The 20,533-nt window shown below is 43.7% G+C and overlaps 1 protein-coding gene across 1 annotated transcript; it reads left to right on the top strand.

Annotated features, from left to right (window-relative positions):
* The first annotated feature begins 9,299 nt into the window (after window positions 1–9,299).
* CSNK2A1 (casein kinase 2 alpha 1) lies at window positions 9,300–20,356 on the top strand. Its single transcript, XM_050907382.1, has 12 exons — window positions 9,300–9,535; window positions 10,598–10,709; window positions 11,606–11,707; window positions 12,130–12,180; window positions 12,989–13,048; window positions 13,729–13,812; window positions 14,217–14,327; window positions 15,157–15,258; window positions 16,160–16,260; window positions 16,950–17,098; window positions 18,426–18,512; window positions 19,020–20,356. The coding sequence occupies exons 1-12, from the start codon at window positions 9,435–9,437 to the stop codon at window positions 19,133–19,135; spliced, it is 1,176 nt and encodes a 391-aa protein (XP_050763339.1). The 5' UTR covers window positions 9,300–9,434; the 3' UTR covers window positions 19,136–20,356.
* The last annotated feature ends 177 nt before the right edge of the window (window positions 20,357–20,533 follow it).

Below are 20,533 nucleotides of genomic sequence, written 5' to 3' on the forward strand. Positions count from 1 at the left end.
GAGAGTCCAGCGTGTTCTGTGGTGTTAACACAGAATTACGTGCCACAACGTGCTTTCGCTGGGTGGGAGAGGTCTCGCCGTGTTGTGAAGAAGTGCCCCTGAAGTTCTCCTGCGTGTGCAAGGAGGTGAAATGGTGCCTCTCCCGTGTTCTTGCCAAAGCCCTCAGAGAAGGCAGTTTTTCAGCGCATCCTTGCACATGTGTGCATGAGTTGTCAGTAAGTCTTTATTTTTAGTGTTCTGAAAATGGATGAGCGTGGACACGCACAACAAATTAATTTCCAGTGTAGAAAAGCAAGAGCTCTTGCAGTGTTCCTTCTCTTACAAGTTTTGTCACAGATTTCTCTTGTCTGTTACCAATGTGCTGTTAAATTCCAGCCTTGCCTTCTGCAGATTAAGCAGCACTTTGATTGTACTCCAGAAGGAAAAGGAGGGCTTTTTGCTCACTGAGGAAGTTGTGCAGCATCCAGATTCATTTCAGCTGAGTTCACAAATTAAGAGTTATGAGTTTTGGTATTTTAGAACGTATGGCATCCAGGCATATGTCCAACGTATGCATCTTACCAGGCATATAAATATATACACATCCTAAGCCATGACTTAATGCTGCACAGTGGCATTACTGAGTGACTGCAAGGTGTGAAGAAAGATGCTGTGGAGATGGACAAACTTGTCCTTGTATGCGGCCAACAGTGGTCTGGGTTTGTTTGGCATGGCGAGGGTGGGTTCAGCATTCATGTCATTGCTGGGTTACACCGAGTAATGAATGCTGGGGTCACCAGGCTTCAGTTAATCTCCAAAACTGGTGTGAAATATTCAAATCTTCATCAATACGTTTACATCACCTGCAACGTCTGGGAGAGCTGCCTGTCTGGCTGTAGCTGTATAAACCCAGCACTCGGCATGTTGTGTTAGGGTACCCAGTGCATAATGGATACTGATTTCTGGAGTTTAATAGCTGTTTTTTCCATTTGATTTTTGGAATGGTTGTAGCTAGGTTCGTGGTGTGTTAATGATGAATTTTTAGAGAATTATGTTAGAACTTCTACTTTCTGGCAGGGGTTTGCACCGGGTGTCTCTTGCTGAGCCTTCTGGATGCCAGCTGAACCGTGAAGATGGTTTGCAGTGCATTGCCTGCTCGATGGGGACAGCTGATCACGGGGATTTCCTGAAGAAATAGTTACATGCCATGTACGCTGGTTTATTCTTTGGCTCTGGTAGGTCTTCCTACCTCTAGGAATTGTATGGTCAGATCAATTTAAAACGTGTAACTTCTACAAATGGTAGGTACAGTTCAGTGGTCTGAGTTCTAGCTAAATCACTCTCTGTACATGAACCATAGGAGTCAAATGAGCTGAGCGATTGGCCTGTCGCTACTCTGGGCGTCCTAATTAATGAGGAAAACAACTGTGTCACTTAGCAGTAATTAGGAAGGTAGAACTTTCCAGAGGATCGCTGCCACTTGACCTGGTGTCAGCTGTGAAGAGCCTGTAGTGGTGCCAAAACATTCCTCTTCGTGAGCCTTCAGGAAGAGTTACCTGGTGTTGCCGGGATCTCAGAATTGGTAGTTTTGGTAATTGATTTCTTGAAAAATACTGTCCAAGGCTCCAGCAGTAGGAGCTTTAGTTTTGTTAACGCTCTTAGAAGAAAAATAATCTCTTCCCATTGAAGTCCTTGCAAGTGCTTTTGCTTTGGCTTTAGGTCAGACCTAGAAAGAGGTGCCTCCAAAAAACCCCCACCACCTTTCCTGCTCTCCCTGCTCGGCCTGAAGTGTCGGGGCGGGGAGGAGATGCCAGCAAAAGAGTATTGTCATTGGTTTCTGTTCTGGTATGTGCGTACTGACAGGTTAGTTTGGCAATTCCTGGTTACATCTGTAGCCGTTTTTATTTGATGGTGTCAGGAGTCCTCAGGGCTGGCAGTAAGGATATCCATTGTGATTTGTGGGAGGCCGGGAACGGTGGCAGGAGAAGCCGCAGGCGTGGGAAAGCGCTGCTGGGGCTTGGATATCTTGCTGGTGTCGCTGCCCGCTGTGGCTACACGGCCTCATCCAAGATGAGTCTTGGTGGTTTTGTGTTAGGAAAAGCTTTCCCCTTCCTCTGTGTGCCGTGGACTAGCTTAGCTCTGAAAATACGAGGGAGAGTCCATGAATTTGGGGGAGAAGTGGGAAGAGAAGAGCTTTTGAAGTTGACTGTTCTGTATAAAATTCCTTAGGAGACGGAGTGAGGAGCGTTCCCGTCACTGGCAGCTACTTGCTGCGGGAGAAAATTGCGGCTGTTCTGCCCCAGGTACACGTGCTGTTACCAACACTGAAGTTTTGCAAAGGACGGTTGTCCAACTAGGCTGAGATGCTGGAGACCCGTAGAGGGTCTGTGTAAGCTCCGCTAAAATGTAGCTGTTACAGGTCTGAACAAAAATAAAGGCTAACTGTGACAGAACTTCTGCTAGGAGAGCGTGTGGGCACTGGTGATACTGCCAGGGCAACCTGGAGAGTGTCAGATGTGATAGATGCTGCTTTCTACATTGGTGAAGTGCAAGAGTTAAGTTTTCCCCAAGACTGTGGAGGTTATCATAAAATATGGAGTTACAGTAAAACCACTTCATGGTCGGTCCTGTGACTTCTGTATCGGTTGTGATCCTCATTACGAGGGATGACTTATTCATTGGCAGGAACTGCAAGGAATTCAGGGGAGGAATCGGTGAAGCTGATGAAGGAGGAACCAGTCTCAATTTTAGGACACTGCTATTACAGAATTACGCCAAGATGTTTCTTCCAGTTTAACTAAACCTGTCAACTGTTTTCCCTAGTGACTGGTCATGTCTTATTTTGCATGAAATCACAACTGTTCTGTTTCTTTTTTAAGAGAATGTTTGAGGTCGTTATATATGGTTGTTATATATTAGGATTTGTTATTTTTCCACAGCTGGACACAACCAGCTATTTAAAAGAAATCTGGAAAATAATTTTGGTCGAAAAATGTAGTTAGAGCAGACTGTGCTGTTCCAAAAAAACACCAAGAGAAAAGTTTGATTTCAAACCTAAGCTTTTTTTTTAACTCAATTAGATTTTAAAATCTGCTTTTCTATTGATGTTGTCCCTTCAGTAGGGAAGTGATCTTCAGGAAAGGATGTAAACTGTCAGTTTTGTTAATCCAGGCTTGTTTCTATTTCAGCTATAAAATCATAGACAAATATAGGTTGCAAGGGACTTCTGGAGGTCATCTCTTCCATACTCATATTGCTGCAGTTCCAGCATCATGAAAATACGCAAATCAGATTTCTTTTGTGAGATAGAAGATATTTTTTAATAAAGTTGGTTACTATTATGTCTTCCTTTAAAGGTAAGCTGGGTTTTGATTAATGTTGGCTGACAGTAGGCTGTACTGTAGTATTTAAGCATGTCTTGATCTTTTAATTTCAGCGGTGTCTATCCAGTACTAGATGTTCTCCAAACGCTGAAGAAGTGAGTGCTCCTTCCCTGGGAGGCTTACAGGCAAGGGATAAGTGGGCTGTGTGAAGGAAATCGTAATCAATTTTACCTGATAATTGTAATACTTCCTCTCACTAATACAGCACGTTATACACTCATGATTTCAGAGATTGGGTTTGAGCCATTTACTGTGCAAGGTAATGTCTCACTTGCAGTTGTGGATAAAAGAAAGGAATAACCTTTTGACTCCAGACTACTTACTGTAATTCTGCTCTTCTCAGCTGACAGAGGGCTTTTTTTTCAAAGTGAACCAGCTGCTGTCTGGTTAGCCTGTTTACAGTCTTAGTCTGTCACAATTGCCGCTGGTAATGAGCTTACATGGGGAAAGTAGAAGTGAGAGGAAAGTCTCTAGACCTGTTTGACCAATCTGTGCATCTCGCTTTCTCCTTGAGAGGAAGATGAGGTTGTCTGGGACAGTCTATCTGGAATTGATAAAGTGACAGAAATATTTTCTTGGCTGTTTGAGTTTGACTTGGTGCCGTTTGGGGCCTGTCTTACTCCTTTGGGACTGCTGTCTGCCAGCTGAATCTGAGTTCAGGTGGGTCATCAGTAATGATCGTGTTTCTGTGGTCGTGAATGTAGTTCACTGGGTTCACTCTGCTCTGGATGAACTTGGAACTACCCGGCAATACACTGCTCACGCTGAGGGCAAGTGGTGCTGTTAGCAGCAATGCACAGGGAGGCCAGTGTCAAGCGGTGCTCGTGTTCTTGGGTGCATTATTTATACTCCAAACCTCATCCACAAAGGTCATTGCTTGGATAGCGCTTGCAGGTTCCTCGGGACACCAGTCTTCTGGGAAGCTCTTGGCTTCCAGCTCACTGGGAGTCTGTATGTGCGCTGCGTCATACTGGTGCAACTGCTTAGGTTTAAGGTTCTGAGTGAGTAACTGTGTGCTTGAGAGAAGCTCCGTGCCAAAACCATTTCCATTTAAAAGGAAAAAAAAAAAAGGTCCAGTATCTTGGTTATTCTTGACTAAAAAAAGAGAGATGAATTTTACTAGAGGCTAAGTAGGTGTGTTTCTCAAACTAATTTGCCTAGATTTCTTAGCTGTGTTTTGTTGCTACTTGCTCTAAGTGGATACATCTGGAAGGACAGAGGGCGTAGGAAATTCCTATACTAATTGGGTATAGGTGCTGTAAGTACGGATACTTCACAAGAAATCAAGTCTTCCATGGGGGCGGGGGTTGTCATTGGGATTAGAGTGCATTGTAAGGATGATAAAATCCCTTTTTAAAAAGGAAGGGGGTAGTAACAGTGGTTTAAATTAAAATGTTTTAAAAATCAAATTCAAAGTAAACATTGAGAGGCTTTTTACCATTTTATTGAACTTTAGGCACAAAAAGTCTAGCTTGCCAAGCTGCTCAGACAATAGGCTACTGTTAGAATAATTCAAACTTTTTAAGAACTGATTTCTTTTAATTAATAGACCTTCCAATTAAAAAATTCCTATATGGTGGTAGTACAATTGTTTTTGTCTCTTGACTGGGGTGCTCAGGCACTCCTGCGGAGTAATTATCAGTAGTACATGCAGTGCTGTATTTGGCTGTATTCTTGTGATTTTTTTTGTACGCAGGATGAACAGGGTCCTGTGGGGTGCTCTTGATAAGGATGCTGTGTAAGAGGTTAGCTAATTATCAGTTTGCTAATGCTTAAACGGCGTTTTTAAGGGCAGGCCTATGTGGGAAAACCAAGCACTGAAACTTTTGCGTAGTGCTCATTTGCTGTAGCTACCATGTGAGCGCTGTTCGGTAGCGTCTTCCCAAGGGCTGTCACCGCAAGTGCTAAAACAGAAGAGCTGTTTTCTGTCCTTGCACAGGCAAGCCTTAGCATTGAACAGCGCATGTCATACGGTAACTGGAAGCTTTGTCTTCCTCCCTCCGTGACCTCCGGTATATTGCCTAAAAGCTCATGGTTATGCTTTCCAGTTAAGCACTTCTCTACCAGAGAAACTAAAATTTTCAGAGACGGACTGTGTTTTTTGGAGATGCTCAAGACTACACTGGACAACACAACCTGATCTAATTAGCTTTACTTTGACTAGATTACTTTCAGCAGTCTCTCCCAATATAAATTACTCTATGATTCTGTCATTAATGCAGGAATTAATAAATGACATGTTCTGTTTGGATTCTGCAGAAATAGAATTCATCCTTTATGACAAGCTCAGGACACTCATCTAGGTATAATCGCTGCTCATACTGTAGGTTTTCTGCCTTAAAACTGCAAGTCACACTGACTTTTGCATGACCACACCTGTCCCCATTATTTGTCCCTATTTGTGTCGATCCCTTCTGTCAAAGAGCTTGGATGCACTGCAAAATTATCCCTCTCTAGGAGCAGTGAAAGCAAAATGTATACAAATTCCTTAGCAGTTTTGAGCAGAGAGAGTGAGAAGCTTTCGCGTAGGGTGACTTTGTATATGTATGTAACTGTTTGCTTTAAAACCAAATTGTCTGTGCAGACTCTCTCCTCTTCCTGTATAAAGAACAGTAGACAATAATACCTACCTTCGTAAATAGGCATTGTGTGCCATTCTTAGAAGCTACAGTCGATGATTTCCTGAAAAAGCCCTTCTTTGAGCAGTCTGTTACAACATACAGCTTGTGCTAGGCTAGAGCTTCGTGACAAAAAATATCCACTGTGAAATTTGATCTATCTTTAGATGATGTGATTGATTTTTTTTCTTTCTTATTATTTTTTTCCGTGCTGAAACTGATCTTGCTAAGCTGGATGAGGTGGAGCAGCCACATGTTCTTTATTGATACCGAGTTGTGCTTAAAAATTAAAATTGCTAAGTCATCTTAGACATATATAGGTTCAGTTAATTCCTACAGGAGTATTGGGCAGAGGAAATTAGCCAGTGCATCTCCTGCCACAAGTACATGGAATGAGGCGAAACAAAAACACAGTGATTAAACTTTGAAATCTAATAAATTTCACTGTCCTAAAAGTGTTCTAGTAAACTTGCATGCTCTGTTAATGCCTGAATACATTTTTGGAATATATATCTAATTTCTGAGTCATGCCACATAAATGGTTTGAGGTCGTAGATGATTGCTGCCTAATCTTCTGAAAGTGCATTTTGTTAGAGGACTAACATTTTGTCCAGGAATAGACTATTTTTTTTTAGTAATACTTGATATTCTTCCGTTAGCTGAACACCTGGCTGAAGTGCCCCATCCTTCCTTCATTGGGCTGAGGCCTCAGTCACACCTCTGTTGTGGACTTTGGAACAGTGCCGTGTCCCTTTTTAACCTTGGGGCTGGATTACCGCAACCCCGTCTACCTGGAGCTGCCTTCAACACCATTTGTGTGTCAGTAGATCAAAAAAGAACCCATGCTGCCAAGGTCCGTACCATCTGAGGAGGCTTGGTCCACGCCGGCAAGAGACCTCACGTACGTTTCTGCCTCCATTTCTGCAGAACCGGCTGCTGGTCAAGTTGTGTGATGCGGTGGAGGACATCAGACCTGTGTCCCCCCAGGTCCGCCACCGTCTTCGTAGCCGGTGGTTCTTGCTGTGGTCTTTGCAGCAGGCTGAAGTACTGCAGACCTCCAGTAAACGACAGGACACTGCTAATAGAGCAGGATTTTGCTTCTAGAATTTTCTTCTGGTGTGATGTATCTTGATAGCCTAAGCTAACTGCTCTGAGCAGATTTCTAGGTCTTTCTGATTAATTTCTGATTAAAGGGGCTATTGCTTCCTCCTGCAGTCTGGCAGTTGCGCGTTTTCTGTGAAGGGATAAGATTGGCATAGCAAATAAATACATCCTATTTGTTTAGATTATAGCATTGCCTACTGATTGAGCGCCTTTCTATAAACAGGGCTGTATAGTCTCTGCCATATGCTACACACCAAACAATACTCTTTCATGCTCCGATACAGCTTCCTTCCTCGTAAGTTATTTTGAAAGCTGACAAAGAGATTCTTGTACTTAAACGTTTAAAAATGTGTCAGCTTTCACTCGTGAAGGATTTGAGAGGTGCAAAGGCACTACTTTTATTTTAGGTAGGACAATATTGATATAAAACTGTAGTAAGTTACTGTTGTCTGAAATATTCAGAAATTAGAGTATTTGTCTCTGACATACAATAACTTTCTTTTGAGTTATTTTGACTAGTCTCAGTACTGATAAAACTTAACAGAAGTTTTGCAAAAATCACATTGTAAGGAGAAAGAAGTGGAGGTGCTTACCAAATCCTTTGGACAAGCAGAATGCAAAGAAACATCTTTAGACCATTGCAGCAGAATCTTTCTTTCGTGTTTGGATAGAGCATCATAATGCAACACAGATGCCGCTGTCTTTTGGACAGTCGGAGTTAATGTCTTGACTACAGAAAGTTGCGACCAAAACTGGTGCCCGATTCCAGCAGAACTCTTCTGGCTGCCTCAGTTTGTCGTGAAGTCTTCCGAGCACCCTCAAGCCATTTAATCCCTGAATGGTTCGTAATGACTGGCCTCTATGAGGTCTTCCTGATGTTCCTTTCTTGTCTCACTGCTAGTTGGGGATGTACTTTTCCTCATGATGGTCTAATTAGCATGGATGTAGCTTATCACTATAAATGTCCTACATCTTCTGGAGAACGCTATTGTCTGTGCTAGGACTTAACTGCATTGTACAGCGCGGTGCTGCTTTTTTCCTTAAGTAAGCCTAGAGGTGAGACCCAGTGGCTGCTTGCTCTCTTAAGTCTCGCCCACTTTCAAGTGGGCACTGGGTTATATGTAGAAGGTATCTATTGTGAGATGGTGGGATGAGATGTCCGTGCAGGAGGGCGTGAACAGAGTAGCAAAAGCCTTCTTCAGAATATGTGGAAATGGGAAAAATGTTGTCCTATGAAAATCCCCAAAGTGATGTTCAGACTTCAGCAATCTTATCTTTGGATAACGTTTTGGTCTTGATGCTGTTTTCAGGTGAACACATTTAAATTTTTATTTTGTGGGGAAAGCAGCATGGGTGATTGTGTTGAAATGCTGTTAAGCTGTTTTATACAAGCCTGTACAGTAATATATGGGTGGGAGGGTGCTTAAAACTGAGCAGATCCATGCTCTGACACAGTGTCTGGATTTCTCTGCTCTTCTCCAGAAACCTGCTCCTGAGCTGACCAGCCTTGCTTTGTACATGAATGCTTCGGTTAGTGCCTGCATTTTCCAGTGGATGGAAAGGGCAGAGTAGTGGTGGATCAGTTCAGGGTTTTTTTTTTCTTTCCACAGAATGAATCGACGTAGCCACACAAACCTTTGTGTGTGAGCACACGAAAGGCTTCAGTCCTTTTAAGAATTGCAAGTATATCCCCAAGTTCTGATTTAAATGAAAATTGGTGTTTCTAGAAGTTGAAACTTCAGGAGGTGCTTAATTTAGGTTGCACAGGTGACCTTGTTGATCTGTCAGCTCTGTTTGCAGCACTGTTTATTAGTGCATTGCAAGAGGTGATAGTTGTGCAACTTCGAGTGAATGCAGTGTTTTGGTTATGTGAGATGGCATGAGACTTCTTCCTGGATGGGGGAGAGATTGCAGCTGATGGCTGTTGCTTTCACTCTGGAGCTGAAAGGAAGGAGTCCGTCTGCAGATACAGAGCACGTTGCATTTCTTCCCTTTTGGAAAGTTATCTTTGCAGCCATAAGGTGGAAACTACATGCTGAAAGTTGCAAGGTGCGGGGGGGGTGTTACTTCTGCTAGCGGGGCCAAGTGGTCCGTCCTGTGTGAGGGAGAGTAGACGTTGTTTTCAAGCTCTGACAAATGATCCCAGGCCTGTGGCTGGGCTCCAGCTTCTTCTCAGCAGCTTTTAATGATTAACTTAAATATTTTTATACTATCTTGAGATTTTAACCTCTGGTTTATTTTCTCTCTACAGGTGGAAGAATCTGAGGCCTTTATCTTCTGTCCAGCTTTGCAGTTCGGGTAGCCTCTGATTTCAGACATCTCATCATTTCCGCCTGCCAACCTGTCTGATATGTCGGGACCCGTGCCGAGCAGGGCCAGAGTTTACACGGATGTGAACACACACAGACCCCGGGAGTACTGGGACTATGAATCGCATGTTGTTGAGTGGGGGTAAGTCTCTGGGCTGCTTATGGATGTCCCTGGACCGGGATCAATCCCTGTAGGATCCTGCATAGTGGTGCATGGGGGGGATTTCAGGCACCTGTGCTGCGTTAGGCTTTTTCATGCTCCTTGGCAGATGTCTAGTGTGCATGGCAAGTGCTAGGATCACAACTTTTCTTCAGAAGAGTGTTTCTTGTCAAAATTTTAAATCCCCAGCGGTGCAGGAACATTTTTAGCTGCTTCCTTAAGAGTTTGGTTTGAAGAATTTTTGCCAGGTAGTCAGGAAACGTCCCCTTTCAGAGGGAGGAAAATCTTTTTCTGAAACAATTTAAACAGCCGCGGGTGAGGGCTGAAAAGAAGTGAAAAGACATCTGAAGTTGCTTCTGACTTGCATGAGTGAAGAGACTCAGCGGACTTAAATAGGTACATGCTATTTTGTGACTTGTTGCTGAGCTCTTCACGAGTGACTGGAAAAGACATGTCTGCTGCTTTTTGAAGGAAGGAGGTGTCTAAATTGAGCTCATGACTAAACCGTCCAAGAATCAGACAGCAGCGATGCCAGCTTCGTAGCTCTGCGTTCCTGCTTTTGTATAGCAGGGCCCAGACTAAGTTTTGCCCTCAGCTTTGTTGCAGTTCCTAGTTTCTGAAATGTCCACAGTCTTCTGAGCATAAGTGGTGTTTTGTGCCTAGTCTGTTTTTAAACAGGCTAGCACTTAAATTTTTGGTCTTACTGGCTTTGTTGATTTTTAACAGCATTATACAAGGGAAAATGTAGCTTCCAAATATAGAGGGACGGTGGAAGGGATAGCTTGAGGTTGCTGATGCTGAAATACATAGTTGGGCTTATGTTACCTACTGCAGAAGAAATAAGTTCTGGATTGAATCTAACTTGGGCGAGTAGAAGCCACCTGTTTCTCTCCTAATTCTTAATCATTGCATTCAGGAGATGTAAGACACTAGTTAATCCACCGTGTCTGGAAGGTGAGGCAGTGATTTAGTGTTAAGGAGCGGTTTGTAAATTGTGATGGAAATGACTGTGCTCTTTGGAACTCTAACTTTTTATCTCCACAGAAATCAAGATGACTACCAGCTAGTTCGAAAATTAGGCCGAGGCAAATACAGTGAAGTATTTGAAGCCATCAACATTACAAATAATGAAAAAGTAGTTGTTAAAATTCTCAAGGTGAGCTGGGGATTGGGCAAAAGATAAAATCTGTCTTGAGGTGATCAGGAGGCCAGAAAGCGCTGCATTTGCCCTAAACCATTCGATGTTCTAAAACTGAAATCCTTAAAGCCTGGCTTTGGAGTGTCATTCAGTGAAATGGGCCATCATTTTGAGCCTCATAATAGAAGTCCTACACTTGGTTATTAAGTCAAATCTCTGCCTGTAAGGAGTTAGCCTCTATCTTAAAGAAGTCCTGATGTGCAACACATTTTACTTGGAGCTAAGCAACACTTCAACAGCTGACTAGAAAATTCTCACCTTCTGTAACTACCAGTGCCCTGGCATGCTGTCATGTGCATAGAGGCCTATGAGCTAATGGGATCATTGTCCTTTAAAGCCACTGATTAGATCTAGGGACTGCTAACCTTAAAATTTTCATTTCTGCTCTGCATGTTCTATTGCACATGTAGCGTCCTTCCAGAATGAGTAAGGGTCTCCTGGATGCTGGTTATTCCACAGCCTTGATTGGTGAAATACCTTCATTTAGTGGCGTGCAGATAGCTCATGGATTTCTCATTTACCACATGCCAGTTAAGAAGTTTCGGACTATCAGATCATGTTCAGACAGCTTTAAAAAAAATATGCCATCTTCCTAACCCTCATTCACATGAAACTAATGTTTGTAGCTGTCAGGGTTGTATGGCTAGAAAGGAGACTGCAGATATTTGAGCCCTTACTGGAATGATGCATGGTCAGGTAACAACAAAATCTAGCTGTTTGAACTTAACTTGCAAAGGCTCCAATGTGTTTTGCTGACTTGCAGTCACCTGCCTTGGTCATCTGAGTGTTAGGGTGTCTATTAGCCTCACTTTACTGGAGTGCTGTGTCTTACACTTTGGATTTTTATTCCTCAGCCTGTTAAAAAGAAGAAAATCAAGCGTGAAATCAAGATCTTAGAGAACTTGCGAGGCGGTCCCAATATAATCACTCTTGCAGATATAGTAAAAGATCCTGTGGTGAGTATGGAAGGAACTTAAAGGGTACGCTGGGGTTATGAGTGAAGTTGCTGTGTTTGACTTCAGCTCTGATCTGGCTTTTTGTTTTCCCCTGCTCTTAAATCCAGCTTTTGAATTGCTTAATCAGATCAGCTCTTAATCTGATTAACTTCTTTTAGAGGGCCCTTCCCCCGCAGGTCCCTTCAGCCCCTCACTCTGTAAGGGTGAGATACCAGTGAACTGAGACAAGTTAATTCATTCTACAAACAGTGCTGCCAGGGGCTGCAGGCTTTGGCTCTGCTCTGTCTGAGGGCACTCACAAGTATGTCTGAGGCAGAAGGGCTTCTAGCAGTTTTAGGAGTAAAAATGGTTTAATTCATTATCCTAAATGAAAACATGTTATCTCAACTTAACACGGCTGAACGCTTTTCTCTCTCTTTTAGTCTCGGACACCTGCTTTGGTTTTTGAACATGTAAACAACACAGACTTTAAGGTACGGTGTGGGATGTGAACTTCTAATGTTTTCCATTTGAAAGCCACTCACAATGTTTTTTTGGGGAAAGGCAAGTACATAGCAGGCAGGCAGGTTATTTAATAATTTCCTTCTAACATAGTAACTGTCTTTAAAGGTAAATACACTTGGGACAGAAGTTTGTAATTAGTCCTTTAGTACCATTTTGCCACAGAAGTTACAAGATGAGAATCCAGATTCCAAGTGGCATGCTAACCTTCGGAGCAAATTAACCTGTTATCTTGTGGACCATCAGTGCCTGTCTTTTTGAAACATTTTGCTTTTATGTTCAGTGTATAACTATTTATTGGAACCACTTTAAATGTGGACAGCTGTTTCTGTGGCTTTCCATACTTCTGGGAGAAGGGATTTAAATGTTTCTTTGTCCCCTTCCCTACTGACCTGCCTCAGGAGAAGAATGGCTGTGCAACGCCATCTGGCATAGCTGCTTAATGTTGCAGAGCACCCTCGGTCTTTTTGAGACCCAGTCTGCAAGCATAATGCATCGTGCCGGTGGTTGGCGAGTGCAACCTGAGGGAGTTAGTGACAGGAACCAGAATGTACTGTCTGAGCAGAGCTGGAAGTAAACTATGTATGGGATTTGTAAGGGGAGAGGAACAGTGATCAGTCAGGTGTGGGATCCCAGTAACTCGGGAAACTTTTACTGTTCCTTCAAATGGGTTTGGAGAACCACAGCAGCAGACAACAGGGCTGGGTTGTTCTGGATTGGCAGGGATGTGGTATTTTTCTTGGGTGTTGAACACTGATACGATGTGTTTCTGTCCCACAGCAATTATACCAGACATTAACAGATTATGATATTCGATTCTACATGTATGAGATTTTGAAGGTAAGTTGGTGTTTTGCTGTTTGGTCGGTTTATTTTTAGGATTTGCACTCAGCCAATTCTATAGAGACGGTTATCATGTCACTAAGTGGGGGGAGGGAAGGGAAGAGAAAGCCTATGGAACAATTGGATAGAAAAATGTGTATCAAGTCAGTATCAATTGTTCAGCTTTGTTTCTGTAACAAATTCTAGTCTTTTTTTGAGGATAGCGGAGCCTTTGGGTACACTGAGATAACTTAGGATCCTAAATCAAAAGTACATGTAGCCTCTGAAAACAGAAAATTGTAAGCTGTTACTGGCTGCTTTTGTGCTCTAATGTAATGTGAGTCAAATGTATTTGTCCATTCTTCTGAAACAAGTATTTTCTCCTCAGGAGTCTGGAGAAGGGGAGGCTTGTTTGATCAATAGTGGCTAGTAACTCTGCTCTTAGGGACTCTGAAATTCCATTTTTATGAGGAAGCACATGAGGTGAAGTCAAAACACGTCTGTTGCTGGGACCTCCCTTTGAGAGGGGGCTCTAGAGGTGTTTTCTGTAGTCCGCGAGCCTAGTCCAGGATATAACACTAGACAGTAAAGTCTTGCCGTCTAGTTGTACTTGGTATATGTGGAAATACTTCTGAATATGATTGAACTTGAAAGGTTCCTGTGACTCCAGCATCTGTTTCTTTGTATGTCACCTACAGGCTCTAGATTACTGCCATAGCATGGGAATCATGCACAGAGATGTCAAACCTCACAACGTCATGATTGACCACGAGCACAGAAAGGTAACGTGGGGTGGCTGGAGGGCAGGGAGAGGTCCTACTTTTCTCTTGGCAAACTAGGATCCCTTTTGGGCACTCCTGTGTAGTGGTACTAGCAGACATCTTCAAGGGGGACTGCACTCCCATCAGTGGAGAAATGTGAAATTAAATTCTATATGCTGCTTTTCTTAAGTTTTTATGGGTTACATGTAACCCATAAGCAGGGTTGGTAAGAAGAGGTATTTTATTTAGACTGGTTGGTGATATGGATTTGGGGAGAATATCTAAACAGATACTCTGATCAAATTAATTGAAAATAGAGGACTTGTAAATGAAGCTTCAAACTAAGCTCACCTGTAGTGTCGTTCAGCCAGTGGAGAGCTGGGGCATCCCTTGAGCCTTTTTTCTTTGTTTTCTACCATTTCTAGCTTAGACTAATAGACTGGGGTTTGGCTGAATTCTATCACCCTGGCCAAGAGTACAATGTCAGAGTGGCTTCCAGATATTTCAAAGGACCTGAACTCCTTGTAGATTATCAGGTAAGAATTACCAGGATTTATCACTGACTTTTATATAGAAAGTCCGTGCCATTTCAAGGTAGCAAACCAGAAATTCAGGTATCTAGAGACCTGAAGCTAAAGACAGTCCATTCTAAAATGTATTGCAGAACGCAGTGGCTATAAAGCCACTGAATTAAAGAAACTAATGAGTAGTCTCAGGACCTGAGGAAAAGCCGAAAAACTATCATCATGGATCTTGGAATACAAATGTTGAATATTTTTTTAGCAAGGCTGCGTTTGCAGTAAGGTGCAGGAATGAAACAAAAATTCCTTGTGGGAATAGCTAGTACTGTACGAACTTCTAAATTAAGCTATAAAAACATCCCCATATCTGATGGCAGTTTGCATTATGGAAATGCTGTGGGCTGGAAATAGAAGTGTTACCGGTGACTTCCAGATCGTGCTGGTTCTGAATGAAGGCACTTCCTCACCTGCCCATGTACCTTGTGGAGTCCACTCCTTTTGTTGCTTGTTGTGATGCTTCCCTTCTCAACATGTGTTTCTCAATGATTCATAACGTTGAAGTCTGCAGTGAAAATAGAAGGCGGCACTGGTCTTTAATGTCTTTATGGACAAGGATGGAAATAGGATACCTGCTGTTCTGCTAATTGCTGTATCCCAGTTTGAGTAACTGGAACACTGAGCTGAACAGTGATCTAGTGATGAAGATGCATGAAGACATTTCAGTCTGTTCCCAGCGTAATGTGGCCGCGTTTGTGTCACTGGAGGGAGGGGGGACACTGTTAGTGTTGGGAGGCTGTTCTGCTTAATTCATTAGAAATTGAATTGTCCTTCTGGTTTTGTACAGATGTATGATTACAGTCTGGATATGTGGAGCTTGGGTTGCATGTTGGCTAGTATGATATTCCGAAAGGAGCCGTTTTTCCATGGCCATGACAACTATGATCAGGTGAGAGCTGGTCATGTACAGTCTCTGTTCTCTTAGCACAATGAAGGTTTCCTGCTTACGCTTCTATCGAGGGATCTGAAGAAGAATTTAAGCATTTCTCTAATGGCTTCTTTGCTCAGTTGGAAGCCACGTTCCTTTTCTCAAGTGTGCAAGATTATCTAACCAATTAAATAGAAACAGATTTATAGTGCTTTGTACTTACGAGCTCCTCAGTAGGTATCTGGAAAAAGTTATAACAATAGTTATATTAAGGCTGGTATGTACATAGATTGACTGTTCTGAGGTTATGTTGTGTGGAAAGCCGCTGCCACTATCCACCCTCCCTCCCTTCTGTATAGAAACCGTGAATTTGGTACAGTTTTATACAGATTCTGAAGTCTTTGATGTGTTGCCTTTAGGCCAGAATTTTTATAGTTAAACCTTTAACACGTGTTCTGCATCTGACTAACATGCAGACGTTCAAGAACAGTGACCTTCTGTTCTCAGACCTTCATTCTGGAACCCTCTGGGGTGGCATTTCACCCTTCACGTGCAAGTTAGAGTTTCTGCCTTTTTTTTTTTTTTTTTTATTCTTGCCTTCCCCCCCTCATTGGTTTTGAATATTTTCTTGCTACAAAGAGAGTTAGTGTTGCAAAGTTCAAGTTTTAGTGATGTTAGGGTATGCAGCTCCCTCCTGGCTGCCTTGGGTTACTAAGTTCTGACCGTGAGCGGAGGCATGTTCATGATGCCTGTGATTGTATGTGGCCGGGGAAGTCAGAGCCGTGGGATGACCCTGTGGCTGCCGGTTCAGACCACTGAGACCGGGTTCAAGCTCCCAAGGGAATGTGCTGCTGTATCTTTGCGCTGGCTCTGGCATTATCATACCCTCGCAGTAGTGACTTATTTTTCTGTTTGTTCCTAGCTGGTGAGGATAGCCAAGGTGCTGGGAACAGAAGATCTGTATGACTACATTGACAAATACAACATTGAACTGGATCCACGTTTCAATGACATCTTGGGCAGGTGAGCCAAAGTCCAGAGTAGCTCATAAGCTCTTGGTTGACCCGGGCAGCTACTGCTTTGTCAACAGACCTTGAAGTAAACAAAAACTTATGAGAGAAATCAGAGCCAAGATTCTTGAGAACTGTCACTTTGTGCCTTTGATCCCTTTTGCCAGTGCTTCCCATGGTCCTTTATCTGCAAACGGACTTGAGGAAAGGTTTTTAAATGTCATCTAGGCAATAAATGAACTGCCGGAGCATAAAGCATAAAGGGCAAATGCTCTCTCCGGTATTCTGGGGAAAAAACTGAAACAGTGTTTCTCAGAATTACAGTGCAGAAAATCAGGTGCTGCTTAAGATGGCATTTACATATTTTTTCCCTCATAGAGTTATTTTGTGTGACACATACCCAAACTACAAGGAACTAATGTTAGGGGGCATAAGAGAAGAGCAGAAGCTGGGATTTTAGGCCTGTAAATCCATTCTGAACTTCAGTCCTCACGCTGTCCGGGGCTGTGGTGGCTGTGCCGCCGCGTGGAGACACGGTGTACTGCTGCTTCATGCTCTGGGACGGCTCAGCCCCGTTGCTGCCGCGCCAAGCAGCGGCCCCTCTCGGAGACGGACATCTGTCGCAGTTCTTGCTCTTTAAAAAAAGTGAATTTTGGCATTGATGTCCTCTGCCTAGCCTGATTTGGGTATCTCTTTCTGCAGACACTCCCGTAAGCGATGGGAGCGCTTTGTTCACAGTGAGAACCAACATCTGGTGAGTCCAGAAGCTCTGGATTTCTTAGACAAGCTGTTGCGATATGATCACCAGTCACGACTCACAGCGAGAGAAGCCATGGAACACCCCTACTTCTGTAAGTATCAGCTGCTGTCATCATCTGCTGTCCAAAGAGTTCTTCCTCTGCCTCTGGGAAATCTCCGTTCCTGTAGGTTGTGCAGATAGGAGCTAAGAACGGCAACAAAATAAACCTGGTCTTTGCAAATAATTGCGCTGGAGCTGAGGCTGCTTGTCTCTGTGGTGGATAAAGTAGGCCACTGCCACCTACACCAGCTGAGGAAACAAAGTGTTATATGCCCGTGTCAGGCCGGTGAATCAGCAGCACTGTGTTAAAGTAGCTTTGGTGCTAAACCCGTGCTAATTTCAGCAGGTGTCTGGGTACATGGATTCCTGTGTTTTGGTAAAACCAGAGAACTCTGGTTTGTTGGGAAACAGGCCTTTTTAACTCCTTTTGTTGCTAAAGGTGTACCTTAGCGAATGGTATATTCAGGTCTTGGTTTTGCAAGCAAAAATGTAACTTTCACTAGTAAATGTTTTTAAACGTTTTGCTTGCTGTTTTTCACAAATCGTGATATTTGGGTTTTTGAAACAGCTGTAACAATGCAAAATATGAGTATTTGCTCAGTTATATTCTTTTTCTTGCTGCTGAACGGACTTGTGTAATTAACAAACAGTATAGAACTGTGTTACGCCTGTGGCAAATGTGCAAGTGAAATGTTTTGTGAGTATGAGCATTAGTAAAGCTGAAAGCTTGGCATGTGAGAGTTGGACAAACAGCTAAATTAACTTGTGTCCAAACAGAGATACACGTTGTACTGAACTCAGCATGAGGAAGGGCAAAATTTGAAATTCCCTCATCTGATGTGGTAGGCTTGGGAGGCAGGAAGGGTTGTCTCTGTTCAGATGGTAGTGTTATTTACCTGCAGGTGAAAATAAAGAGTTAGTGAGTAAGTTGGGAACATCTTACAGAAGACAACAAGCTCCATGACACTCATTACATCTCACAGGCTGCTGTGGGATGTGTGTATGACGTATGATTGTAATTAGTGATAATCTTTCTGTTCACTACACCCATTTTCTGGGTTTGGCTTTATGCAGTTACGCAATTGCTTAGCGTAGAAAGGAGATCAACTTCACCTTAATTTCCTTCAGCTTTTCCTGTCAAGCAGTCCTGCTGAACTCTAAAGCGCATCATTTAGGTGACTTTTTCACTGATCACGTTACCTTGGTGCCTTCTTGGGTGCTTCCCACTGGTGTTGGTGGAAACTTCTGTGTTCCGGGAGATGATGGTTGATATTATTTGACGTAGGCAGCTTGCCAGGACTGGCTGAGCACAGAGGTTGTCAGTGTGCTTCAGCTGCTGTCTGGCAACACGGCACCTAAGGGTAGTGTGCTCTTCCTAGATCCCATTGTGAAAGACCAAGCTCGGATGGGCTCGTCCAACATGCCGGGTGGCAGCACTCCTGTCAGCAGTGCGAGTATGATGTCAGGTCAGTTCTGCTATCGTCTCTTCTTGGTGCATGGCATTTTAAAGCATTTGTATGTGCTGTGTAGATGTGAGGATCCAGGAGGGTGAGTTCTGCAGGTGGGGCATTAGGTCATCTCCTGGGACCGATGACAAGGGCAAGGAGGGCTACGAAGAAGTGGGTGGGAGAACGTGATAAATAAGGCCTCGCTGCAGCCTGACCTGCTTTTCTGGTCTCGTTTTAAAAACTGCTTTGCAGTTGGATTTTTTTGACAGCAGTTTGAAGGACAGTGATCCTGCCATACATCTGCCCGTCAGTGACACTTGTACGTGTACAAACCTGCGCTCTTTTCAGAGGCTGTAGAGAACAGGGAGAGATCTTTAATCTCAGCTTATTTTGGCAGCTCTGAGAATGTAACAAAGCGGCAGCAAACCGACCTGCAAAGATACCACTTCGTTTAAGAAGCTGAGCTGTCCAGGATCGCGATGCACTGGTTCCGCTCTAATTCCTGCTTACCTGTCTCTCTTCCAGGGATTTCTTCAGTGCCAACACCTTCACCCCTTGGACCTCTAGCAGGCTCACCCGTCATTTCTGCCACCACCACTCTGGGGATGCCCGTTCCAGCTGCTGCAGGCGCTCAGCAGTAGTGATGGGCTCTGTCTCCTGCTGCCTGAGCTGAGTCAGGTGGGGAAGAGGTTTCCCCCTCCACCTCTCCTCAGGACGCAGCTCGTGCCTGGCAGGGGAAGGGAGGGGATGAACGCTTTGGAGGCACCGTGTCTGAACTGTTGCTTGTGGATTTATAGTAGTTCAGTCATTATATACAAAATTATTATAGGCTGATTTTTCTTTTTTTACTTGAACTTTTCGTAACTCAGGGGATTCCCTGAAAATACCTACAGATGGAATATTTCTCGGACAGTTCCCTCCCCACCCCCCCACCCACCCCCCCCCAAAAAAAAGTACTCTTCATTTAAGAACAAAGATGAATCAACAGCATTTCCAAGCTCTTGCATCCTGCTGGAAATCTCTTCTCTTCATGTTCCCACCATTACTCCTCCACAAGCCTACACCTTGGGGGATTGTGCTGTTCTCCAGAGACTACCAAACCAAGCCTTCGTGAGGCAGGGGAGGGGGATTCTTAAAGTACCACTCACTTTACCCCCGTGTCCTGCGTATGACTCAGCCGGGGTACACTGAGGAGACAATTCCAGTATGGAGAGGTGGTAGAAGCTTAAAAGGAGTAAGTGCAGATAATGTCTGAAACCCTAATTGGATTGAATCATGTCTCCTTGGGAGCCAACCAGAATGCCAACTCGCCCCCTTGCATGTAATTTTAGTCTTAAAAGATGAAGTTACTGATCCGATTGGAGTCCTTGCCACCTCCTGTGAAAGGGGCTCCTGTAGAGTAAGCCGTACTCTAATCAGCCCCTTTCTCATGGACGGTTCTTCCTGCCATTGCTTGGCTTGGATCTCTGGAATTAGTTTGTTATTGGGTATGTTGTTTTTAAATTGTTTATATAGGTTTCAAGCTGGTGGCTACTTAAAGCTGGAAAAATCAGACTGCGCCAAGTCCGATATCACATCTTCACCCACCATCCCCTCCCTCACGTGCCATGTGGTGAGAATACCAGTTACCTCACAGTCTTGTAAATATGCACTGAGAGGAAGGAGCGAGCAGACGTTAACTTAAACTGAAATGGTAGATCAGTAATTGTGGACAAATATTATCATTGACAACGGAAAAGCACCCTTGTTACAGCCCTGCTACCCCTTGCTGTGTATATATACTTTGTCCTTCATATGTGAAAGATCCAGTGTTGGAATTCTTTGGTGTAAATAAACATTTGGTTTTATTTATCGAGGTTAGATTTAAGTTCCCTGTGTAGAGGCCTCCCTGGGGTGGCGGTACACTTTGACACAGGAGTGGCCGACAGCCCCGCGCGTCCCCGTTCGCACGCACCTTGCACGGTGAGCAGCGCAGAGAAGCCTTACACAAACGTCACGAGCCAAAGTATCTCCTGGGAGAAGGATCTTTTGCTGTAAAA

This window comes from Gymnogyps californianus, chromosome 17 (genome assembly GCF_018139145.2).
Source record: "Gymnogyps californianus isolate 813 chromosome 17, ASM1813914v2, whole genome shotgun sequence".
In the NCBI taxonomy this organism is placed as follows: Eukaryota; Metazoa; Chordata; class Aves; order Accipitriformes; family Cathartidae; genus Gymnogyps; species Gymnogyps californianus.

Excerpts from the sequence above, each read along its gene's own strand:
- CSNK2A1 (XM_050907382.1), top strand. The coding sequence starts at position 9,435 with ATGTCGGGACCCGTGCCGAGCAGGGCCAGAGTTTACACGGATGTGAAC. Across the intron at positions 9,536-10,597 it reads TCGCATGTTGTTGAGTGGGG|AAATCAAGATGACTACCAGC; the intron begins GTAAGTCTCTGG and ends TTATCTCCACAG. Across the intron at positions 11,708-12,129 it reads ATATAGTAAAAGATCCTGTG|TCTCGGACACCTGCTTTGGT; the intron begins GTGAGTATGGAA and ends TCTCTCTTTTAG.